The sequence below is a fragment of the Cetorhinus maximus genome, chromosome 9, assembly GCF_964194155.1.
Source record: "Cetorhinus maximus chromosome 9, sCetMax3.hap1.1, whole genome shotgun sequence".
Lineage (NCBI taxonomy): Eukaryota > Metazoa > Chordata > Chondrichthyes > Lamniformes > Cetorhinidae > Cetorhinus > Cetorhinus maximus.
In genome coordinates, this window is record NC_135887.1 from 128,603,985 (window position 1) to 128,631,474 (window position 27,490).

General features: G+C 41.3%; 1 protein-coding gene across 1 annotated transcript in view; it reads left to right on the forward strand.

Annotated features, from left to right (window-relative positions):
- The first annotated feature begins 6,724 nt into the window (after window positions 1–6,724).
- The window catches only part of slc17a6a (solute carrier family 17 member 6a), a 62,028-nt gene continuing 41,262 nt past the window's right edge, over window positions 6,725–27,490 (forward strand). The window contains exons 1-3 of the mRNA XM_078549530.1: window positions 6,725–6,934; window positions 8,814–9,066; window positions 9,538–9,656. Of these exons, the coding sequence (XP_078405656.1) occupies window positions 6,849–6,934; window positions 8,814–9,066; window positions 9,538–9,656 (458 nt within the window). The 5' untranslated portion in view covers window positions 6,725–6,848. The remainder of the gene's footprint in view (window positions 6,935–8,813; window positions 9,067–9,537; window positions 9,657–27,490) is intronic.

Below are 27,490 nucleotides of genomic sequence, written 5' to 3' on the forward strand. Positions count from 1 at the left end.
GACGTCGTGCAGCTTGGCATCCTTAACTGTTTCCATCAGGGATCTGGACGTAGCGTCCAATCTGCTGCCGGCCCTGCCGGATCGTCCAGCCGCATCAATGATGCAGTTGAAGTCACCGCCCAGAATGACCGGCCTGGAGGTCGCCAGCAGCAGTGGGAGCTGCTGAAAAACCTCCAGCCGCTCAGCCCCTTGTGCCGGGCCATACACGTTAATTAACCGGAGTGGAGCGTTCTTGTACATTACGTCTGCTACGAGGAGTCGCCCGCCCACCACCTCCTTGACCTCGGAGACGGTGAAGTTGCCTCCCCGCAGCAGAATACCCAGGCCGGAGGAACGAGAGTCGTTTCCGCCCGACCAGATCGATGGCCCGTGGGACCACCATCGTGACCATTGCCTGTAGGAGCTGAGGTGCGGTATCGCACACTCCTGCAGAAACAACAGGTCAGCTTTGACCTTGGCTAGGTAGTCCAAGGTCGCAACACATCGCGTAGTAGATTTAATGCTACGCACATTTATGGATACAATCTTTAAACCCATTTTAAAGCATTTATTCTCCTACCAAACCCACTGTCTCTGAGAGTCCCAGACCTTTAGTCTGCTCCTTCATACCCGTAGTGAGCTCAAATTCCTTCACTTTGGATGGGCTGAGGTATATCTCCTTGGCCGTGTTCTGCTCCGGTGGCATCTGGAGGTTCACGTAGAGAGTGGGTTTTGAGATGACCTTTGCTGGAGAAGCTTCTCCAAAACTCACCCCCTCTGGGGTGTTGCTGTTCCCGGCTTCCTGGAGCTGGGGTGCGATGATTGCCTCACTGCTCCCAGATTCCAGGGGCTGTGGTGCACTGGCCTCCTCAGGTTGCAGGCAAAGTTGGGGTGCGCTGGTCTCCTTGTTGTCTCCAATTTTCTGGAGCTCGGGTGTCTCGTCCTCCAACGCCCTGGAGCTTTGCCGCCTCTTCTGTCGGTGCCGCCCTGGCACTTCATCATCCGAAGAGCTGCTGCCCTTGTCATCCGTGTCGGATGGGAGACGCCTCTTGCCGCTTCTCTGGGAAACGCCTTTGCTTCTTCTTCGCTCCCTCTTACTTTTCTTGTTCTTCACCGTCCGCCACTCCCCCTGCTGCTTTTCCACTGCTGCATCCTCCTCCATTGATTCGCTGTCCTGGGGACTGGGAGGTACAGGGGGTAGTGCTGCTGATTGGCTCTCTGTTGCCTCGATCTCTTTCTCCACCTTGTCTCTCTCTGTGTCCTCCTTTGTCCCGTTGAGCTCCCTGGGGGCCTTGGTGGTTGGAGTGACACGAAACATTTGTTATTTGTTATTCCTTGATGACATCATTTGGATAGTCAATGGACCAGTTTCCACTTATTTGCCAAGGATGCTCAGTTATAATTCTTTACCTGCTTTATAGGTCTACTGACTGTTCCTAAATTTTGTTCTCCCAGCCTAACTTTAGGACCAATTAAGCCAAAGTTTGCTCCAATTTATTATCAACAAGACAGAAAATATCACCCTCAACTTTTCCCAACACTTCATGCTTCAGGCCTTAACCTCATTTCCATTTCTGGGTGGCACTTAGAGCTGTGCAACATACTGCCCAACAAGCTGCCTTACTTCTTCCATCTCAGGCTTCCATCACCAAGACCAATTGTCCTCCTATGCTATATTGCCCACCTTTTCATGATACCTCTTGAGATATTGTTAGAACCCATGGTACTTTTCTTTATCACCTTGAATTTTCTAACATTCTGCTAGCCAGCCACCACACAAATTGTAACTGTCATAGATGCTTTTGTAAAATCTGATCAGTTGCATCTTAAAACTGAATGAAAAATCCGAAGTGAACTTTATCCCCATAGTTATCCTGATTTGTTATAGTCTATCATAACCTAGTAGCCTTGTTGGCCTTAATCAAGAACCTTAATACCAGTCACTTAAGACTCCAGTGTGTAAATGCACCACCTTACATGTGCAAAGACATGCAGATTAGAAGGTACCAGGTTTCATGCCTGGTCTTGTTTGAGCTAATGAATCACAGCATGGTAATAATTACAGCATTCTAATTGGCTTCAGCACCATCGGATTAGGAAGTCAGCCAAGTTTCCCACTGCTTCTTGCTCTCGAGTTACTCTTGCTTAAAAGTACATCTGTTTGGACAAGATCTTGTGTGTGTGTGTGTGTAGCTGAGTCTGACACTTATTGTCCTCACAATTATAATCAGATTCTTTGAGGACTGCTAGCATCTATGGAACTGAATTCATGAATATTGTGTCATCGAGTGGAGGGAAGATGAGGGGAAAAAATATAGCAACAAACTAAATATCTTGATGCAGAAAAATACAATACTTTCTTTAGAAAATTGATGAATTTATTTTAGAGCCATATGTGTTTGAGAATAAGGTTATGATTCCCCAAGCAGCAGCGTTCTCCACACTCCTACAACATTCAGAGACTTGTACAACCTATAGCAGGCATCTCAAAGCACTGGAAAAGTACTACCAGCAGTGCCTTCATAAGATCCTCCAAATCCAATGGCAAGAAAGGCGATTCAACAGCAATGTCCTCTCCCAAGCTAACATGCCCAGCATCGAGGTGCTGATTGCTCTAAAGCAGCTCCCCTGGGCATGACATGTTCAAAACCCCTGACTGTTCTCCTTGGAACTTAGTCATGGCAGGAGACTCCCAGCAGGGCAGCATAAATGCTTTAGGGATGTTCTCAAAGCATCCCTGAAGAGGTCAAACATACCTGCCAACTCATGAGTGATCCTTGCTTGTCACTGACCAAAGTGGAGGAGGTTTATTTGGGAAGGCACTGAACACATTTATAAGAAGCATCCAGAGGGAAAGTTAAGTCATCAGAGAGAGTATATAAATCTGTAAAGAACTCATCTGTCCAACTCTTAAAACACCAAATGCCCCACGTATGCCAGAGGCTGCAGATTCTACTGACTTATCAGCCATCTCAGAACCCATCAAGCATGGAAGCAAGTCATCTTCAATCACGAGGGACTGCCTAAGAAGGCGATATGCATTTGAAACACACAATAAGGTGCTTTGTTTCATCGCTATACTGTTTATCTTATGTAGCCAATTTTAACTATATTTTTAAGCTTTAAAGTGTTGACTGCTCACTTTTGCGAATTCTGAATTATGTGATCATCTATAAAACCACCATATATAGTAGCATGACAATATTATGTGTTAGAGCTAGTCTTCTGTATTTTAAAATAATCAGAGAAATCTTTGAACAAGGAAAATTGTGTTGGGTAGTTGTTTCTGTTAACTGATCCAGTATTGAAGATCAGAAGCTATTTTACAATGTGGGACAATTGATATCACTTCTGTTTCATAGTACTGTTGGCAAAGTTCAGTAAGGCAATGCATCAACTAGGAACAATGTCAATCAGGGGTAGCCCTTAGATGTTCTTTATGGATATCAAACGCTAAAGAATCAGTTTCTGCTTTAGTCACTTTGTTCAATCGGGATTAATGATAAGATGACATTGACCCTAGTTTTTAAAGGACTGTACATTGTAGCAGCAAAAAGAAGGTGAAAAGATGTAAGGAGTTCCGCTGTGTTGATTTTCCAGGAAAGAATGAATAAGAGATTGTGGAATATGCCTTGATTTCAATAAAGTGAAAATATAAAATATGAGGAAGATGGAGATAGGGTGGTGTATTTGTGAACAAAATTACCTACTAATAGGACTAGCCAGAGATGTGTAACCCATATAGGGGTGTAAGTATTAGAATGTTTTGGGATTTAGGAGAGATTAAATCAATACATTCAGTTTACTTACACAGACCCTGTGACCGAAAAGGGTTAAAATATTTCAGAATATGTTTTGCTTAAAGAGCATTGATGAACTGTTAGGATCTGTGTAAAAGTTAATATTTAGTGGTTATTTAGACGTGAATTAAAATATGGAATAGAGTCGAATAATGTTCCTCATGAATATATATGTAATGGGACATAATGTGGAATTTTGTACAAATTAATTAACGGAATTCACACCATTTCTGAGATTAAAATAAAGCATTATGTGCAAACAGCTGTATAATTATTTTTTGTACTGAATTCGAATCAATATGCAAAAATGCAACAACCTTGTTTGCAATTTCAATTTTTGTAGTTAAAATGGTTCAATCTTCATGTAACTTTTTCTCTTGTACAGAATGACAGAAATTGAATACAAAGAATAAAAAATACCTGGAAAAACTCAGCAGGTCTGGCAGCATCGGCAGAGAAGAGTACAGTCGACATTTCGAGTCCTCATGACCCTTCAACAGAACTAAGTAAAAATGGGAGAGGGGTGAAATATAAGCTGGTTTAAGGGGGGGGGGGGGGTGGGAGGGGGGGTGGTTTGTTGGGACAAGCAAGCAGTGATAGGAGGAGATAACCAAAATATGTCACAGACAAAAGAACAAAGAGGTGTTGAAGGTGGTGATATTATCTAAAAGAATGTGCTAATTAAGAGGACAAGCAAGGTACAGATAGCTCTAGTAGGGGTGGGGTGAAATAAGACTAAAAGGGCATAAAAGGTATAGATTTAAAAATAATGGAAATAGGTGGGAAAAAAATCTATATAAATTATTGGAAAAAACAAAAAGGAGGGGGAAGAAACAGAAAGGGGATGGGGATGGAGGAGAGAGTTCAGGATCTAAAATTGTTGAACTCAATATTCAGTCCGGAAGGCTTTAAAGTGCCTAGTCAGAAGATGAGGTGCTGTTCCTCCAGTTTGAGTTGAGCTTCACTGGAACAATGCAGCAAGCCAAGGACAGACATGTGGGAAAGAGAGCAGGGTGGAGTGTTAAAATGGCAAGCGACAGGGAGGTTTGGGTGATGCTTGCGGACAGACCGAAGGTGTTCTGCAAAGCGGTCATCCAGTCTGCGTTTGGTCTCTCCAATGTAGAGGAAACCGCATTGGGAGCAATGAATGCAGTAGACTAAGTTGAGGGAAGTGCAAGTGAAATGCTGCTTCACTTGAAAGGAGTGTTTGGGCCCTTGGACGGTGAGGAGAGAGGAAGTGAAGGGGCAGGTGTTGCATATCTTGAGTTCACATGGGGAGGTGCCGTAGGAGGGGGTTGAGGAGTAGGGGGTGATGGAGGAGTGGACCAGGGTGTCACGGAGGGAACGATCCCTACGGAATGCCACCAGGGAGGGTGAAAGGAAGATGTGTTTGGTGGTGGCATCATGCTGGAGTTGGCGGAAATAGCGGAGGATGATCCTTTGAATGCGGAGGCTGGTGGGGTGATAAGTGAGGACAAGGGGGACCCTATCATGTTTCTGGGAGGGAGGAGAAGGTGTGAGGGCGGATGCGCAGGAGATGGGCCGGACACGGTTGAGAGCCCTGTCAACTACCGTGGGTGGAAAACCTCAGTTGAGGAAGAAATCGAATGATATCGAAGTTTGATTTTTTTTTAAAAATCTGACATAAAAAGCAGCTCAGGTTTCATATTCTGATGAAGAGTCATACGGACTCGAAACGTTAACTCTGACATCTTCTCCACAGCTGCTGTCAGACCTGCTGAGTTTTTCCAGCAATTTTTGTTTTTGTTTTTGTTTCATATTTTCCGTTTCTTTTCTATCAACAGTAATTTGAGTCTGAGCAGTGTCAGGATGAGCCACCAGGCGGAGACGTGGACCAGAACGAGTTAGCTTTCAATCAACCGATGTCACTCTGATATTTGGTGTTGCAGCATGTTTGATCTTATGGTAGCATTTTAAGGTCTTAGATCTTAAAATGCTACCATAAGCCACGCGAATGCAAAATCATATATTCGCAGTTTTTTTTTAATGGGCTGAATTTTTAGGTTCGCACTGGTTTTTGCTTTAAAATGCCATGCCATGTTCAAATCAGTGTGTTGGCCTCAAGGGAATCATGTTGAATATCTAAAAACTACCATTTCAATTAAGAAAACTGTTACATCGGCTGTATAATGTCCTGTGTTGCGTAAGGGCCATCTTTCCCTTTGCAAAATACGTATGTGATCTTGATTTTCTTTGAAAAGGTAAGGATACAGAGACCAATGAACGTGTGCCAGAGCCTTCGTGCCTATTCAATACATTAAAAGCCTTAATACAAGGGGGGGGGGGGGGGAAGCAAACCCAGAGATACACCCAAGACTTAAGATTGAATGCTTTAGCCTTACGTCAGCAGGGGGAAAACCACATGAGAATGGAAAGGAAACTTGTCAATTTTTAATAAACTCCAAGCTCTGTGAGGCAGCCGCACAGCCTGGAAACCTGTGGCGAGATGATCGAATCTCTGATGCCGTTTCCATAGCATCCACGACCCAAGAAAGAGCCTGGTGACGGTGAGGGAATTGACGAAATCCGGTCAAATCCCTGAGAAAGTTAGCGTACACCCCACACCCCCTCGTTCCACTGCACTCCAGTTCCGCGCTGCTGCTGTCCAAGGTGCTGAAAATCAGCAGCCACTTGCCCGTGTTAAACGACTCCAATAATCGATTGTGCCAGGTGGCTGTAATCCGCCTCTGCTTGCGACTGAGAAAAAAAACAAAGTCGTGCGAATTAATAGACTTTATTAGCCGAAATCTACATCTGAGGATTTTTCTTTTCTTTTTACAGCAGCTGTACATTTCAGAAGCAGGATTCTCTAAACATCATGGCTGTTTCCAAATCTTCAGTGGTTGGACGCGGGCAGCCAAATAAGACTTTCTAATTTCCTCTTTGAACTTCGAATCGCAGCAGCATATCAGTTCTCATGTAGGAGTCGCACGCTCCTCTGTAGCTTGAGACCACTAGATCGTTCCGCCGAATTAATTCTAATGAACAATCATTATCTCTAGCATGAGACTTTCATAAGAGAATATACCTGAGCACCTTCTGGCGGGTATGGATACTGTTAAGGAACGGGTTTTTGCTCCGAGCAAAGAGGGACTCAAAAAATTTGCTGGGAAATCTCTTGGCCACCTGTACAGGTAAGACTACTAACAATATTTTCCAATCTGTGATTCATTTAAAAAAAAACAGGTTTTAAATACCCTGGATTAATATCGTTGTACAAGAGAGTTCCTGAATCATTTCTGGAATCGTTGTTAAATGTAAATATTGATCATAAATGTATATAACTATTAAGACGGTGGAATAATCAAAAATGCTTATATCGACCTAATTCATGCCACATAGATGTGCATACTTGATATTTAAACACTCAGCATTCTCTTGCTCTCTCCTTTACTCAGCATTTACCTATTTGGCTTTTTTCATTTAATAGAGGATTCATATAGTCAGTTAAATATGGCTGCTTACATTTTGGTTCCTTTAAATCACGATTGCTGCCATATTTACTATGAACGGCTACAATGCGAAACGTTTTTAGATTTGGCATGCGTTAAGTAAGAAACCACTGTAATTGGGAATTTTTCTTTGGTCTGAAAAATCGACTTTATGGTACTATGTTCCTGGTGTAGAGGTTCTGCGTTTCCACCTTAGGAATCAGCCATGAAACATGTAAATAATTCATATCAGAAGGGATGCCTGCTTCTGCATTTGGCGCGTTTTTGTACAGTAATCCACAGGGCTGCATCCATATCGACCTGTTTAATAACACATCCGCCGCTGTACCTTTCCATCAAAACAACAATTATACAATGTATATTTTCAAATCGAAGATTATTTTGATGTACGCCTTTGTGGCATAACTAATCAACGCTTTCCGTAAAACAGCTACAAGTGTATGTACTCGAAAAGTGCAGCAACAGATATATTAATGTTTAAAATAAATATTGGCTGAATAAATACACATATTTAAAATACTTCTGTCCTAGATTGTCGATTATTGTCAGGTTGGTTGCTTTATAGCTTATTTCATACTCAAACATTTAACGTTGCTTTATTTGAAATCATGTTTGTCTATATTTTGGCCAATAATTAAATTGATGGACAATAACTTAGACACTCAAATAGGAGTTGTATTATTAGTTGGGCTAAAGCTTCTTCTCACTGCAGTTAAACAGAGCAACAGCGTTTGATGCCTAGGAAATCGAATTTTTCATTTGTAGTGTTTTTTCTCTCTCTGTGATGTTACGTATTGGTTACATTTTAACCAGCAATATTATTCCCTCTATAACAAAATAAAAATAGATCAGAGTCTACAAATGTTATTTCTCTGTTCGTGTTATTAAAATGGGCCGAGATCTACTTTCTTCCAGATGAGTTTTTATCAATGAACTTTGTTTCTATTCTAACAAAGTTATATCATGTCTACAGTCCACTAAAGTAAGACGTGTTTACTTGAGAAATAAATATTCCGAGAGCACATATACAGCGCGCACTAAAATACACCCATATGAACAGAAACTTGTCATTATTAACTTGACGTTTATAAAAAGAAACAATCCCAGTAGTAAATGGAACCACCTATTCTTATTCATAAAAGCAAAAAAACTGCGGATGCTGGAAATCCAAAACAAAAATAAAATTACCTGGAAAAAACTCAGCAGGTCTGGCAGCATGCTGAGTTTTTCCAGGTATTTTTTATTATTCTTATTCATATGTCGTTTGTTTTCTGGATTTTTGCGTGTCCATATATAACACCGACATACTGTAGGCGAGAATTTTATTCTTTCTCGACTTGATGTACATTTGAAGAATATTTAACAGCAACAAAATAAATGATGCATAAAACCCTCTAATGCCCATGTAGTCGGACTGCGGATTGCAAAACGGCAAAGGTAGCAGAACCAGAGGGATGCGTGCTCATTTAACTTCACAAATGGTAGCCGCAAACAGCAGTAAGGATATTAAAGGAAGGTTTCTATTCGGGCGAATGTGATTTTTTTTCTCTCCCTGGTGCAGAGTCCTAGAGAAGCGGCAGCAGCCTGGAGAAAACATCGAGCTGACGGAAGATGGAAGGGTGCAGAACGTTCGGCCGAATAAACCGCCGCTCTGCGATTGTACCTGCTTCGGGCTACCTCGCAGGTACATCATCGCCATCATGAGTGGCCTGGGCTTTTGTATCTCCTTCGGGATCAGGTGTAATCTTGGCGTAGCCATCGTGGACATGGTCAACAATAGCACCATCCATCACGGGAATAAAATTATTAAGAAGGTGAGGAGGGACGTGAAGAGGACGTTCAACAAACATCTAAAACCTCCGCGGAATTCAGCCACGTCCTAAAGCGACACGGTTCTCTCTGTCATCTTCCCTGTCTAGTAAGGTCAATTTGGATGACTGGTCCCAGTACTGTTAAAAGTGAAATATTGGAGAAAAGGTTTGGTAGCATAATCCTCGTCTTTATTTTCTTTTATTTCTAAGAAAACCACGCTAAATTTAGAACATGCCAAAATAATTCTATCCAGACCTCTCTGCTAACTCCCTCTGGTAAACTGAACAGATCCCCAAGTCATTGAGTAAATTCTATCCTTAGGAGAAAACACTTGTTCGATCATTTAGTGTGCGTGTACGTGTGTAACTATAGTATCCCTGTTTCTGAGTATAAACTGAAAGATTTATTCTAGGGTCATTGTAACATCATCTAACCTGCGTTCCCCTTATCTCTCTCTATCTCTCTTCCGCAAGAAAGCGACGTTTGACTGGGATCCCGAGACTGTGGGAATGATCCACGGCTCTTTTTTCTGGGGATATATCGTCACTCAGATCCCTGGAGGGTACATAGCGTCCAGATTGGCAGCAAACAGGTAAACGAACTAATCTGAAACAATTGGGGAATTTGCTGCGTTTTACTGGCGGGTAAACCCGCGGCAGGCCATTACGCATATGTTCGACCCTTACTTCGAATACTTCTTCTCCCGACGATCGCTGTTTTTAAACTAAATATCTCGAATTATTCGAAAGGCGTTGCTAAACACACATTTTTGAACCGAGAATGTGTTACATTGAAACGCTGTTTAATTAGTAACTGGTGGAAAGCGGACAGAAGCTCCACGTAACACCTAAGCCCGAGGGTTTCTTTATAGTAAATTGGATCCTTATTTAACGAACTAATGTCGGCCATCGGTGATATTTGCCTTTTCAAATTTTTAGTCCGGCGTATTGACAAAATCGAAATCGAACGTCCACAAACCATCCTGAGCTGGGTTGGGGCTGGTGTCATTAGCCCTGGGGTTGGACAATGGGGGCAAACAACTAAGATCTGATTTATTTTCTTAAAATTCAACGTTCACCCTCTAGCTTTAGAAAACGTCTTAATCATATAATGGAATAACAGAATCATAAAATAGAAGCTTATTCTCGGGAAATGGGGCTAATTGTCATGTTCCTTCCAAAGTCATATTATTTGTTTGGATTGCCTTATGCGTGCAGAAAACGAACAAGTTAAGCAAATCATTTTCATGACAATGTATTTATGGGTGAGAGGAACAGTCGATTTTTAGACAGTTACTCGTGCCTTTCAGCTTTTAACTAAACGCATTTAAGAGATCATGATGGGCTTGAAAGACATGTAAAATTCCGAGTGTTGTGTCAAATGGTTGGGGAGCAGGTTGCGGGCGATCCGTTTCTATGGCATCTGCTAATATTTCGGTACACAGGGGGTTTCATCCAACCTGTTAATTAGATCCCCTGAGATTCGAACCTAGTTCATCTTAATCCGAGTCACGCACTGTGCCGACGGGATGCTATAGCGGCCGTCCAATTCATTCTCAGCCTGTAGGAAGCGTGCCCATTTTCACTGTAAACGCCATGTCTCGCATCTCGGCCGTGCAAAATGTTACACACTTCAGCTGCAGAGGAACGTGTTCAGTGACAACGTTGCGGGGTGCGCGGTGATTGGAATAACATTGCGCCAAAATCGAACCCCCGCCCCCCCCAGCTAATTAACTGAGAAAGACCAAGCAGTTTCTTTTAAGGTTGTTGTGATTCGAAAGCGAGTGTTAGTGGATGCATTTCCACAGGTTGCACTCTCCACGGTGTTAGGACAAGTTTGGATGATTAAACACTGTTGAAATGTGCTCTGACTCATTTACACAACAACCTGTGTCTTTTATTTCATTGATACCCCACCCCCAATAGCAGAAAACTGGATTCCCAATCCGCAGTCTGTACTGCAGACATTTTTTTTTTATAGACGTGCAGTTTTGCAGAGTCTACAATTGTACTTACTGACAATACATCCACTCGGACCGAGCGTTTGCTTGAGACGAGGGATGTCTGTAAATTGTGAAGGAACAATAGAATAGAAAAGGTGATTCGAACGCTGGTCTGAATTAGATACAGGAATAGTCGGGGGACAAGGATAACAATATAGGCGCAGATTGGCTAAAGTGAGAGCCTCTAAGTGCTCTAAGGTGGCCTAAGTCGTTAACTTATCGAGCGATATTCAAGAATTTCCAAGTGGTTATCTTAAGATTGAGGCTTCCAATATTATATAACCGCTTTATATCATCCAACATCATCCCCAATCTTCTCGGAATGAATTTCCTGTTGCAATGTCGCATGTTGATCTTTTAGCATTGTGGCCTGTCACTCATTCCCCAATATCACGATTGCATTGACTATATTTTCACACATACACTTGGCTTCACTTTCTGAACAACTCGTATTGTGTATCTACATATTTGACACGTCCGTTTAACCTCTGTTTCGCCAAGATCAAATTTCTCAACACTACATGAAAACGGCCTTAGTAAAGATCAGGGCAGACTTCGGTGTAGCGCGAACTAGGGAACTTGAAAAGATTCTTTGTAACAATTAGTTCAAATAGAAGATGAAGGCGCAAGGTTGAGTCGAAGAATGTTCTTGCGTTGCGACTAAGTCCCAAGTAATTTTGAGGACAGTTTGTTTTTCACCTCACAGAAAATGTCGCAAATCATTATTCCTTTTTAAAGGGGGGAGGGTTGGAATTGTTTTATGATTTCACGCGTGTTACAATCGTGTGTTTTCGATACTACCCTTCTGCGGCAAAACATTCCGGCAGAATTGGTGAAATAAGATATCAACACAATGGTTTACGTGTCTATTAATCGCAAGGGGGTTGGGTTCAGGGACGAATATTCATTGCTCATTTACTGTGGGTTGGGGGGAGGGGGGGGTGGGGTGGTGGGATTTATCAGTCTGTCTCGATTTGCGGGGACCATTTGTAACACAATGCCAGATGACTTAATCTGTTCCCCTGGCAAATAGGTGGTGCTGATCAAGTAATGCCCGTTGAGATCCGTACCAGGAGTAATCGCTACTCATCGCGAGTTGTATGGCGCAAGGAAGCTTGCTGGTGACAGTGTGTCCAGGCCACCCTGATAATCTGGTCCAGGAGTTTTTAACGAACTTTGGGGGTTCTTGCCATGATCTGCAAGTTCCTGATGGCTTTTGCACTAAAGTAGGCGATGGGCATTGTTGATAGCCGCCAGACTCTGTTACAGAATTCAGCTGCATGTTAAAACAGATTCGCTAACGATTCGAACTACTCCCGCTTTAGTCTGCACAATTCTAAATTTGAGCTACCTACGAATAACAATAGCTAACTAATGATTTTCGCTGTGCTAACATTCGGGGAATTGCAGTTTACACGTGCTTCCCAATAGTAGGTCTGATGTGGCATTCAATCCTTCCCTCCACTGCTACAGGGATTGAAAAAAAAACTCTATTGAGACCGTATCATGTGAGATAGCACCTTATCTGTCCATTTGTAGTACCCCAGACTGTTGCTCCTCACCATTAATCACTTTTGATTTTAATGATACGGTCCAGCTATAGTGAACTTAGGAGAGTGTTTCAACGAAACAAAATTCATTCACATTTCCCAACATGTTCATGTCCATATCGCTGCAGGGAAATTCCACATGCGTGAATCATGATCACTTAATAACCTGTCGTCCTTTGGTTATGGCTCATTGCTGCACGCTTACCCAAATGTTTTACTGGAGCGTGTTAGACACGTAGAGCTTGTAAAAACAAAATCGCTTGATTTTTATCAACAATTATTTAGCTTTGTATTTGGCAGTTGCCCAAGTGTAATCAATCAGGATATAACACCTGCAAGACAATAAATGTACTATTTGATCTCAGTCATTATACAAGTAAGATTCAATTTAGGCACAACAGTTAGAGAAATAGTTTTGGAAATATCGAATTAACAAACCTTTACATTTAGATTTGCGACAGTTCAGCTCTATTGTTCATTACTTTGATTTTTCCCAATGACTATGGGATGTCCCGCGCCCTGTTCTGTTATTCCTGTATGGTTTGTACATTAGATTATGTGACAATGTTAACCTGCTGAGAAAAACAATGCCAAGTGGAATAAATATACTTGTACTATATACTGTATATTTGTTCACGAGAACAATTTTTTGTAGCGAAAGTATGAATTTCGCTTTTAAAAATTGATGTTCACTGTGCGTTCACACACCTGGCTGTTTACAACGCAACAAAGGGAGGCATCACATGTTAACTATGATATTTAAATGCGTATGTCATGTATTGGTATTAATGAGATGTTCAAATTTGGGATTGATCAATTCCTAATATGCTGAACCTTTTTGTTCGGTAAACTTACACTGGTTACTTCCATGTGAATATCACCGCTGCACTAATACAAGTGTTGGATTCTTACCAATGAGTTCATTCATAAATCATTCATCTTCTTCCTCGCGTACTTTCAGGTATGAAATTTCCCCAAGAGGTGAAAGGAATGGTTGTGATTAGGCTTCAAAGTCAATATTCCCGCTTTTGAATGCGAATCGCTTCCATCCCAAGTGACCCGCCTTCTTCGTGACGTTGTCCATGATGCAATGCATCATTGTCCAATCACAAAACTTTAATGAGACCCTTCCGGTTTACCAATGAGAAAGAGCGCATCTTACTACCGCCTCCGGTTTGTTAAGTGAACAGTGTAGTAATAGGTAACTGAGCAGCTCAGAGAGACTAATTGGCAGGAGGATAGAAAACACCTTTAAAGCAGCCTTTCTGCCTCCTGAAAGAAATATTCCTTCACCTGGAGAAGGAAAAGCACTTGGACTGTGTATGAACTAGCGCCAGTATGAGCAGTGCCTGCGGAGGAAAACCACGCGTGAAAAGTAGTCTCATCAGATGTACAAATACACCTTTAGAAGAAATAATCTGTGCTCTCAACTTTAACCCAATCCCCCAAGGGTCAGTCACTGAACTGGCGTTTTTCGGATCAGCAGAAGCGCAGCATTTAAAACTTAAATAACTCGATCAAACTTCATTCCGAATACATGAAGTGTATTTATAGCTAGAAGTCCGCTATTATATTTGACATTACGATTAATTATGTGGAAGAGTGATGGATAATATGGGGTCAGCAGCAGACTGTAATCTAAACTGAAAGTTCCGAGTAATATTATAAACCGCAAACACACAGTTGAGTTAGTTATTCCTGTCGAATCTGAAATATGAAATAACATTTCCATCCGGAAATCACTCCAGTGATCCTTGATCTTTGTCTATTTCATCAAAATGGTCTGCCGCTTTATTTTTTTTTGGCTTGGGTTGAGTTTCACCTGGTGGGAATTCCAGTGAGCCAATTCATGCGGATAACTTAGACATTAAAAAGTGTTACTTAATCACACAATTATGTAATTATTTATAATAACCTATTGATAACAAGGAAACAACAGAGCTAGCATCGTGGGTTATACGCAGAATGGCACTGTGACTGATGTGTGATATATTAAAAAGTTGAAGGGGTGGGGAGAAAGATTGTATTGTAATAGCTTCTATGAAAATAGCAGCTGAGTGCACTTTTCCAATGAACAATTGTATGAAACGCAACTTTTTAGTGGGAATTGATAGTGGGATAAAATTCAAGTCAGACACTCTTCAAGCAGTTAAATAGCCAATAGATTGACATTAATGATGGAAACTTCATTCAGCCCGTTGTGGAGTGTACACTAGTTATCAATAGAAGTCGCATGCAAATATGTGGAATTTCAATGTGCCAACAAGGCCTTTAGTAAGATTTCCTTGACCCGCTTCTGGACAACGTGGCTGAAGAAGCGAAAACCCAGATGACTTATTGTTCCTTGAAAACTGGCACATCACAATTCCAATCATCACTTTGTAAAATTGGGAGATTGTTTCTGGAAGAAAAAAGGCCAATAGCTACTCACCACCCTCCACCAATACCTACTCACCATCCTCTGCCAATGCCTACTCACCATCCTCCACCAATACCTACTCACTATCCTCCACCAATACCTACTCACCATCCTCTGCCAATACCTACTCACTATCCTCCACCAATGCCTACCCACCATGCTTCGTCAATACCTACTCACCACCCTCTACCAATACCTACTCACCACCCTCCACCAATGCCTATTTACCATCCTCCATCACTGTCCTGGCCCAATAAAATCAGTAAACAGTGCCATTTTTCAGATTCAGGAGATGAGCTGCTTTTTTCTAAACAAAGACAAAGGCTGTTGTTTGAATTATTTCATGAGGAAAGGACAATGTGTTGCAAATATCGTTGAGGTATTTAGATAACTAACAAAGGAACTTGTTGAAGTATAACTCAAATGTTTCATTGTAGTGCTTTAATAATTAACTTCATTTTTGATATCTCAATAATTGTGTGCTGACATTTATTATAAATAACAAGCATATTTTTGCAAGTACCACCCCCCAAATCTTCTGAAAAATGGTGAGGAAATATGTGAATTGATAAATTAATAGACAATGAAAAAAATAGGAAGATGCTCGTCATTTTTATTGTGGAAACTTCAGATCTGCAAGTATGAAGTGGAGGGACAAAGCACTTGAAACCTGAAATTATACTGAAATAATGGGCATGAATGCTTACATCTTTATTGGAACAGAGGCATTAAACCATTTACAATAAATTATTTTTAAACACCTCCATTAAAAGAGTGCAGGGAGAAATTTCAGATAAATGCATTAAGTAGTTGTCCTTACAATCCCATTTTGTAGTTTTGAGCGTCATTTAGGTTTCCAACTCCTTCCTGCCATACACACAGTCATCAACAAACAACATACCAACACATAACAGAGACATACACAAGCTCACAGATGCGCACAAAATGCATACTTGCGTACAAGGCTTATTTTGAATATTCAATCAGTATTAGTGTTTTTTTTGGTTGTTGAGCTATTGAAACCTTTACCCTTTTTTCAATTCTTTTATTTTTCTAATGCTTCATTCCGATCATGCCATTAAACCTAAAGGCAGCCAGAAGCCTCCTAAAGATGCTCTGCCCTTTTCTGCACTGCTTTATCCCAACAGAGGTTTCCATTTCTTATGTTGTTTATGTTTTGCCTGCCACAGTATCAAATTATTGATCTAGATCTCAGATTTACACTGACATATCAGATTTAGACTAACATATTTATTGCTCCCAAAATCTCCAATAAATTATTATTTTTTACTGACAAATCCTGTCTTATCAAAGACACAGCCAATCTAAATATTTCAAGCCAATTATGCAAAAATAATATCGACACTCAACTCAGGCCATTATTTGCCTTTTCCCACACACTAAAAAAATGAAACCAGGTGCACCTCTATTCAAGCTGCTGTGCTACAGCGGCAACACTGGCATCTATCTGACACTATGAAAAATTCCCAAAGCATGTCTTGCCCAGAAAATGCAGGACAAATACATTCCAGACAATTACTGTCCCATCAATCTATTCTCAATCATTAGCAAAATGATGGAGGGTGTCATTGACTGTGTTCAATAATAACTTGCTCAATAATGCTCAGTTTGGATTATGTTAGGGCCACGCAGCTCCTGTCCTAATTACAGCCTTGGTTCAAACATGGATAAAAAATCTGAATTCCAGCAGTGAGGTGAAAGTTATTGCCATTGATATCAAGGCAGCATTTAACCAAGTGTGGCATCAATGAACCCTGGCAAAATTGAAGCCAATGGGAATGGGGAGGAAAGCTCTCCACTTACTGGTGTCATACCTAGCACATTGTGACATAGTTGTGATCGTTGGAGGCCAATCATCTCAGTCTCAGGACATTGCTACAGGGGTTCTTAAGTGCTCAATCATCTTCAGCTGTTTCATCAATGACCTTCTGCCTCCCCACCTCCCCCACCCCCAGCCACCCTGCCATAAAGTCAGAAGTGGGGATAGTCACTGATGATTGCACAACTCATCAGATACTGAAGTAGTCCATGCCCGCATTCAACCAGACCCAGACAGCATTCAGGCTTAGGCTGATAAATGGCAGTAGCATTCGTACCACAGAAGTACCAAGCAATGATCATCTCCAACAAAGGTCTACTTAGCCATCTCTTCTTGAAGTTCAATGGTATTACAATCACAGAATTTCCAACACTCATCATCCTAGGATAACCTTTGATCAGAAAGTTAACTGGACCAGCCATTACATACTGTGGCTAAAACAATAGGTCACAGGCTGGGGTCTCTGCACCTTCTCTCACCTTCTGATTCCCCAAAGTCAGTCCACCATCTACAAGGCACAAGTGATGAGTATGATTAAATACTCTTCACTCGCTTGGATCAGAACACTTAAGAAACTCAACACTATCCAGGACAAAGCAGTTCACCTGATCAACACTCTATTCACCATATTAAACATTCACTCCCTCCACCACTGATGCACAATGGCAGCAGTGTGCACCATGTACCAGATGGACTGCAGCAATTCCCCAACCCCCTCAACAGTATCTCCCAATCCTGTGAGTTCTACCACCTAGAAGAACAAGAGCAGCACACATATGGGAACACCAGCACCTGCAAGTTCCTCCCTAAGTCACACACCATCCTGACTTGAACTATATCGCCATTCCTATACTGTCGCTGAGTCAAAAACCTGGAACTCCCTCCCTAACATCACATTCAATGTACCTACACCAATTGGACTGTGGTGATTCAATAAGGCAGTTCACCACCACCACCTTCTCAAGAGCAATTAAGGATGGGCAACAAATGCTGTTGCCAGGCAAGATCAGCTTTCCACAAACGGATAAAAAAATGCCCATCATACTCCAGTAACATGCTAATCCTCTATCAGCATGAACACTGAAAAGGAACAAAATTGCAGTAATCCTTATTTTTAGATTCTTATTTAGTAATTTCCTTTTGTCAAGCATAACCTTTCTCATTCTAACCAGTTATACTCTAAGCTTGATTTCTTAATCTTCATTTCATACTTCCTCCTACGTCTTTGCTATACTTTCTAATGTAGGCATTTCTCACTAAAGTAAATAGGCATCCATCCATCCACCCCCAAATCTAAAGTTGAACTATGTAATCATTTTTTCACACAACAGCTTGCAACCATGTTTTTAAAGGTGACTGTGATAAATTGCAAAGATAATTTCCTCCATCCTCATGTCATAAGCATGAGTTCATCTTTCACCTTGATGTACTTCAGAAATCCAATAAAGATAACATAAAGATACTGATGAATAACCAAGTTAGTGCCAGCTCCACACTCATTAGAAAACTGAATAAAATGAACAGTTATGTTGCGGTCCCCAGACATAAAATCAGAGCGTCCCTTCAGGCAATTCCCGCAAATTTTGAATTTGAGTTACTCCTCCCAATGCCATTATGCACAATCAATCTACATTCACTTTTAACAAAGAAAATAGGCAGGCCCTCAGCACTGTCATTGAATCAATTTATCTGCCTACCTACCTACTGTGATCCCCATGGAAATAATTTCAGTTGCCTTGAGGGAGGATTCCCTCTGACGTCCGCTGCAGTGAGGACCAGCAGCATTTCACAGTGTAGGTGAAATATCAGGCAGTTGTGGACTCCTTACAGTCATTGCACCACAATAACTGTATAAAGCAGGCTGCTGCAGTAAAAATCTAATTGGAAAATTAGATTCAATAGACAATTAAAAAAAAGTAAACATACCCAAAAAACTTTGCAAAATTAAAAATGTACACATTTTTGCAACTTACAAATTTACATATTAAAAAACAGTAGTTTTGATCAGGTAAATCATTTTAATAATATTTAAAAGTTTAACAATCATGCTAAAAAGTCATAACTTTTTTTACAAGATTTATCAGGCTTTTAAAATATTTCTTTTTTAAAAATCCATTGTAATTCCTTTCTGGTGTGGGCCAGCTCATTAGGTATTTTTAAATTGACAGCAGCTCCCCTTATGCCTGCAATACAGGTGTAATTTTTTAATATAGTGTAATTCATTCATAATTAGTGGGCAATTAGTTCAAATTCGTGCTCGCTGTTTGAAGGTGGTGTAGTGGCATTGTCACTGGACTAATAATCCAGAGCCCTGAGCCGTGGGGACATAGATTCAAATCCCCTCCATGGGGTTGGCGGAAATTAAATTCCATCTAGCCGTTTGAAGTAATGGACCCTCTGGAGTAGCTTTAGTTGGTAAACCATAACATTTTTTTGAAAAAGAAAATAATCTTAGTAAATTTAACACTATTTTACTGTTAATACTGGAATGTGCGCACAGAAGTGCCAAGGTGTGTCTGCCTGAATTTGCAGATCGTCCCCGACAGTCAGTAGGGGCGATTGTTGAATGCGTCGCGGTTATTGGCACCACAAAATCGGCCCATTCCAATCCTTAACGAGAGTCCTTTGTTAATTTGAGACAAAGCATTTTATATTGGATTAAGGCTCAGATTAGTGGCGCAGATACATTGCTGGCATCACTCAATCGCTTTCTCGGTTTTTGCTGATGTATCCAAAAATTTATGCCCGAGGCCCGAGGGAGGTTCTGCAATCTTGAGGACGAACCTTGAGTAGTCCAGCAATAACATTTCAATTTCAGGTGTTTTATGATATGCTGTTTTATAGACAGATGAAATATGGAATAGTGCTAAAGGTGGGTTCCAGTTGCACATCTGTTCCCTGCTTGTGGACAGTGTTACGGTGACCGTGACAGCCGGATCACTTTATTAGGAAGGCAACGATTTTCGGCTTTCTATGACATGTTGCACTGTTCATTGATTGGTCTTTTATGTGCAAACTTTAATTATCATAAACTGAAGTTACAAGCCAGTTTTAAGAAATAATTTATACGAAGGACTATTGTTACTTATTTGGTTGGGTGACGGTACAGATTCTATCACCTTTATATTTTATTTTATTGGATATTTTAAGGATATTTTATTACCCATCATATTTCTACCTCTCCAGCTCTGAAGAAGTCTTACAGATCCGAAACGTTAACTCTGCTTCTCTCTCCACAGACGCTGACAGACCTGCTGAGTTTTTCTAGCATGCTCTGTTTTTATTTTAGATTTTATTACCGTTCAGCCATTTTTAGCCGTTCAAAGACAAATCGATAAACCTGGAAAATAGTGTTGAACAGTAAAATATTGTTAAACTCACTAAGGTTATTTTCTTTTTCAAAAAAATACAACTTCAAAAAACATACAATTTCACTGGTAGAAAATATCCATTTATATTCCAATAATTGTATCAGCTGATTTCTTCGTCTACTTCATTTAGAAGCAGAGATCATATGTTAAGGCTATTTAAATATTAATACGAGTAGTATCTCGGACAGTTGAGCGAGAGGATGTACTTTGTTGTGGAAGACCGTGCAATTCAAATGGAATTTAGAAAACCTTTCTAAATGAAGGGCTATTGTTACAATTGTCAGCGAAGGTTCGCTTGTGCGTGCATCGCCATGCGAATGATCTTTGCATGTTTGGTAAGCGAGCGATTGTTTTTCGAACTGAGTGGAGAGACAGTATAACTCTCATCCAACTGATGAGTTGCGTATCTATGCATGTGCCCATGTCAAACCATGAACGAAGTACAATTACAGCCTGAGTGGGTTAAAATAAAATAGCCGTGTTGTAATAATTAAATTGCAGTTGATCTAAAAGCTTCTCAGGCCTTTTGATTTCATTCAATTAAATGGGGTGGGGGGAGGAGGGGGGCGTTGCGGGGTGTGTGGAAATATTCAGTATATAGTGGTCTTTAATAGTAATGCAAGCGACCTTGGGCTTGGGGTTTACATCAGCGGAGGTTGCAGTGAGGATCTGAATACATGTCAGGCAACAGAACCCAGTGATGAAGTCTAACAATGTTCCCACATTGAACTGGCTTCCCTATGTAAAGGTGTTGAATTACTGCTGCACCCCGAGGCTGCTACAGGTGATGCTAATGTGTACAGAAGTTCCTCACGTCGGCACACCTTTACCCTTTGCATGATGCGGGATTGATGTTTGACATCGCGCTCGCATAAGACCTGAAGTTCTTTTTTTTAAAAACATTTTAAAAATGATTTGGTAATCATTTTACGAATTCCTACTTTTGAGTTGGGCGCACTGCAGTGAACCGGTGGTTAGAATTCTTTCCAACCCGTCAGTGTCTGTATAGAAAATGCCCTCGGTTTGATTGTTTGGCATGTGAACGTCACCAGGTCACATGAGGATGGGAGTCTATTTGTAAAAAGGTTAGGACACCGCGGACACCAGTTCTATTTGTTGTCTAGCCGCCGTCTGGAAATGGAGAAGCTGCATTCCCAAGTCACCGATGAATGTGATATGTATTTACATTCATTAAATATTTAGTCATTGGTGCAAAGGTTTATTGTCCACTGACGACAGCGAAGTATTTGCATAATTATTGGATATTTCAAAATTTCAACAGTAAGATTGAACTGCGAGTAGGTGGAACAGTAGGCAATTTATTTATTTACAGAATATAGATTCTGTGTCGAAAATCTTTTTTCAGATTTCTAGTATCCGCAGTATTTTGCGTATGTAAAGGCATTCAAAATAAATGTAAATTAAAAAAATAATTTTAAAATTAGGTGTACAAGGAATAGTCTAGTTTCCTTTCTCTTGTATTCTCGATTGTTCAATCCTTTGAAAAGTGAAAGGAGAGCTGGAAACAGTTTGCTTTAATCTACCATGGAAACATGCTGTTACTTATCCTTTACTCGGAAGTTTGTGGCTGTAATTTCGTGAGGGAGGCTGTCCTGAGAGCCTCCAATCTGCCTCAAAGTTCAAAGGAGCGGAGACAAAATAGTTTTACTGGTTCGTTTATTTTATCCGATTCACCTTTGTTGGTCAGAGTGCAGTTGGTCCTCAGCGTGTAGGCGGTAGGAACACAGCACGTTGCAATTTCATCTCGAAAGGCGAACCCTCAATGCAGTCTCCACTTCCTGTGGTAATGGCTTGGTGTGGACAGGCAACCCAGTGTTTAAACATTCACTTTAATTAAAGTTACTGGTTAGTAAAACAAAATGAGCACTGGCGTTAAATGCAGAACTGCTAAAATTAAAGTATTTGGTTCCATACATTTCATTCAATGTAGCCTAAACCTCACAAAAGAAGCAAGGTGTGAAATGTTGTCATAACGATCTATCTACCCAACTATCCGTCCCCACCACCGCCATCTCTCTCTGGAGAAGAGTCATACAGATTCGAAACGTTAACTCTGTGTCTCTCTCCACAGATGCTGTCAGACCTGCTGAGTTTTTCCAACATTTTCTGTTTTTATCTCTCTTTACCTGTCCTCTTGGCAATTTACATATTAAAGATACATAGCTTAATTGGTTTATTCACAAACTAAACTCCTGAACTAACGATTCGGTCAAACCCAACTCAATTTTAGCGAGGTTTGTGCACTTAAATGCATCCAAACAATAACATTGAGTATCGAAATCACAGAATGATTACAGACAGAAGCAGGCCATTCGCCCCATCGTGTCTGTGCTGGCTCTCTGAAGGAGCAATCCACCTTGTGCCACTCCCCCGCCCTTTCCCTGCGGCCCTTACATTTTGTCTTCTTTTCAACCAGTGATATAGGTATCTTACCAAGAATTAATAATCGGGACTAGGCTTTGACATTGGGATTCTTGGGCAGGCTTTGGGTTCGGCATGTTTCAGAATTCATTGTACTTTAGTTTAAAAAAAAAGTTTAAATGTGCCAGTGTACAGACAAAGCCTTCATCAGTTTCCCCTTTGCATACCCAGTCGGCAGAAATTTGAATAATCTACCAATGTATTCTGATTGACCAATAAGTATAGACCCTGTAATATGTTATAACATTATTTCAATATTAAAACCCTTGTGTCTCTCAATTCGCCTTTTGTGTATTTCATGCTTTGTTGAAATACACGTTGGACAGTTAAAATCCATTCCTGTTGCACAGATTAGACATCTCGGATCTTGGGGAGCACCTGGGATTTTTTTTTTTTAATATCGCCACGCCATATGTTCGAAGGCAATCCAATTTACATTTCAGATAATGAGATTTTTTTTTTTTTACAATTTGAATGATTTACTCGGAGATTCTTCTTTTTGGGGGAAGGGTTTGGAGGGGGAGGGGGTGTAGAATAAAGCATTCGCCGGTGGTCACAGCTGTGGCAAAGTGTGATGTGAATCACCGGCTGAAACTTCAAGGAGCTTGGCGCAGATTTGGAATGAATGTTTTCGGGAGATCTGCTTTAACTACGTGCAGGTTTGCAATGGTCATCTAATCAATACAAACAGTTATACGCCAAGCCCTTCCCCATCACATAAACTCAAACCGACATGGTAAAAGGGAATCAAATGAAACGCAGTGCATAACTGTTAGTATGCATTCATTATTATGATATTTAATCATCCATTATTGTGATAGTTATTCACTGAACAGTAACCCAGACAACACATGCGAGCATCAGTGCTACACCTTTTAAAAAATAATTTAATCATTCTTGCATTTGAGCCTCTCTGCCGATGCCAGCATTTATTGCCAATCCCGAATTGCCCTTGAGATGGTGGTGGTGAGATAAGATACACAGGTAATGGGCATTGTTTGATTAAGGACTGAGAGCACTTGAAAAAAGAGGTATGGCTGGGACAGAGTTAGCAGATAGGAGGCAGATGTCCGTAATGCTGCCTCCTGGGAATAAACCTACTGTCAAAGGAAAGGTCTGTGTCTTGTTTCGTGGATGTCTTGCTCAGCAGCAACGGTAGATACTAGATACTACATCTGTGCTAATTCATTATTATGCTATTCGACATGGAATCACCACTCTTTTCAGTGACCTTAAGTGTTGTCATCTCCAAACCCGAAACAAGCAGAGCTTTCACATTCCTTGACCTGTTTCAATCCTCACTACTGACTGAATCTAAATACCACTTCAACCAATTCGTCCCGCACACTGTGGATATGCAACCATTGTCCAGCACAGCTCAATTAAATGAACCTATGACCAGTACACATTGCCAGACTGAAGCTTCTCGTGACCAAGACACCTCTCTCAGACTGATCAATATCATCATCTTCCCCTTCTGAACCTTGTGCATCACCTTGAAAACTCTGTTGTTCTAATTTGGACAATTTCCTGCATGATGATATTCCAAACCACATCTGAAACACCAGTTAACAATTCCCCGACACCTGTTAACAATTCCCCGGGTATCCTTGGGACTCATTCTTCTGTTATTATTCCATTTCTGTCATCTGCCAGATTTGCCAATGAGGTCTCCATCCTCATTTCTTTTGTCTGCGATTCTGCATATTGACATCTTCACCCCATGTCCGAGCGGTCTCGAAATATCATGAGCATTGACTCCTCCATTTTTGTGACACTGCTGAATGTCCCATTTGTTCCAAACATCTTTCTAAGTCTATCAAAGTCTGATCATGCCCTGTAGGCATTTAGATCATCTTTCTTATCAATTTTATCCATGAAACTTATTAGAATACACAAACCTTCATCAGTATCTAACCGACGAGCATCCAGTTCTTAAAAAAAAACTTTGCTGCAGATTCTGCCAGGAACTGACAATGCCAAGGCCATACCTTGTTTTCTTTTCAGTAAAGTTATGACCTGTGTCGACTTAACCATTCTATTTTGCCACTGGTCATAAAGTGCAGATTGAGGGTACAGTGGTGGGTAATCGTACCCCAACACTTTATACTTGGTTTCAGCCACTCTTCTTCAAAGTAACTCTGATTATAGCCTTCTGTCTGAAAAAAAAATCTTTAATTTCCGATCTTCACCTTTAGGTGATGCGGATCCAAGCTAGGTGGTAGAGCACAAAACAAGACACAGTTATTTTTCCTTTGATAATAGGTTTATTTGCAGGAAGCAGCATTACAGACCTCTGCATCCTTATTACTAACTCAGGGTACAGGCCATCCCTCCTTATTAGTGCTCTCAGCCCTTAATAAAACAATGCCCATCACCTATGTATCTTTAACTACATAATCAACTAACCATTAACAATTTTAACTTGCGTATATATTGGGATAAGAAGCCTACTTCAAGTCAGAAAGGCAGAAAATTTATTGAATGCGTTCAGGATAGTTTTCTTGCAATAATGGGCCAGATCTTCCCGTCTCTGGATTAAGGGAATCAAGGGTTATGGGGAAAAGGCTGGAAAGTGGAGTTAAGGATTATCAGATCAGCCATGATCTCATTGAATGGCGGAGCAGATTTGATGGGCCAAATGGCCTACTTCTGCTCCTACGTCACTTCACTTATTGCATACCCGGGTGATGCACTATGTCACCCTTTGGAAGTCCATGAGAAATTACATGAGAACTGCCCAGGAATTTTGAACTTCCAATGGGCAATTCCCTTGCTCCCCAGGACCCTCTGAAAAAGTTCCCACCTCTGAGTTGAAGTTGGAGACCTTGGACCGTTCTGACTTATTTACCTGGATAGCTACCCAGGAAATGTTAGACAGAAAAAAACCTAGTCTAACTCCTGGGTAACTATACAGCTGACCTCTCTCAATCACTCACACAGATTCCCTGACTCCCCCCTCAACCACCTGACTACCCCCTGATCCCCCTGATCCCCCGACTCCTCCCGACCTGACCTGACCCGACCCGACCCCAACACACAACATTGCCTGAACATCTGACTCCCACCTAATCCTGACTACCCTGCCCCCCACCCCGACCCAACTTGACTAGTCCCCCAACCTGACATTCCCCCTTGATCCAACCTGTCCTGATTCCACCATCTGGCTCCCCCACGACCTGCTAACAAGCCCACCCTGACTCCCTCCCAACATGACTTAACTACCCCTCGACCCACCTACTGACCTGCTACACTGCCACCCAACCCACCTGCCACCCTACTGCCATTAGGCCAATTAAGTACCTTAATAGGCCTCATGCCTCCAATCAGTGGGCAGCCGAGCCGCTGCTTTTCCTACCTTTGATAATATTCTGAGGTGGTGGAACATGTCGGGCTTCCCTCCTGATGCCTTCTGCCACCATTTTACCATCCTTCCTACTGTCCAACCCACTGACCACCCTACCCAGCTGCCACCCTCACACCCCACCCACCTGACACTCTACCCCTTACCCACTTACCTTACCCACCCTGCTCCCACACCCATCCTACCACCTTCCCACTTACCTAATCCACCATGCCCTCTTACCCACCCTGTACCCCCATCCGCCATACCCACTCACCCACTCTACCACCTTACCCACTTACCTCACTACCCTACCCCTTCACCCATCCTACCCTCTTACCCACTCTACCCCTTACCCACTTACCTTCTCTCCATAGCTTTTCAAAGAAGCTTTGGGCCATTTAAACTCTTTACTTACTGGAAATTGGCAACTAGTGTCGTGAAAATGGCGGCCTGGCTTCTGTGCTGATCCTCTGCATTGCTCCATCGGAGGTTTGCTGCACTGAGTCAGTTCTGCAGGACCCTCCCTCAGAAGATTGGCCAAAAAAATTGGAGGAAGATAAATGTGTAAATTTTTTTGTCTGATCAAGGTAGGTAGTAGGGTTTCCAATCCTGTTTGGAAGATCTGGGCCAATATGTCCTAGAACCAACAAAAGGATATGCCATATTAGATTTAGTAATGAGTAATGAGCCAGATTTAGTTAACAGCCTAATGTGCATGAACATTTACCTAACTCACTACCCTACCCAATTGCAATATGATCAAGTTCAATGCAGTATTTGAAAGAGAGAAACACAAAAAAAGATATTAAGTTTCTAGATTTATTTAAGTTGACTTCAATGTGATGAGACAGAGACTATGTAAACTTTGCAAATCTGTTTATAAGTAATATTATAGAAAAACACTCGGAGATGTTCCAAAATGAATCTCAGTGATATGGAAACAATTTATTCCCCTAAGGGATAAAAGCCTTACTTGCCAAAAAAAAGGCCACAGACAACATAAAGCTAGAAGAAAAAGCATACAAAAATGCAAAAACCCGCACAGATTCTGGAATATCAAAATCAATACAATTCTTTTAGCTTTTTTAATATTAGGAAAAAGTGGATGGGCAGGAACAATGTGAGAAAAATGATAATGGTGATATAAATCAAAATAAGGAAATGGCAGACAGGCTGACCATGTCTCAGCAAAAGAGGATAGCATGGCAGGGATCTCAAAGACACTAATATTGTACCAGGAACAGGAACTCACCAAATTAATGTAAGCAAAATCACAGGGATGAAAGAGTGGCAAACCCCCAGGTCCAGATCAGCCATGATCTCATTGAATGGCAGAACAGACTCGAAAGGTTAAATTACCTACTCCAGTTCCTATGCTCAGATAGATTTCATCCAAGGGATGTAAAGGAAGTAAGTGATAACATTGCAGATGCCCTAACAATAATCTTCTGAAGTT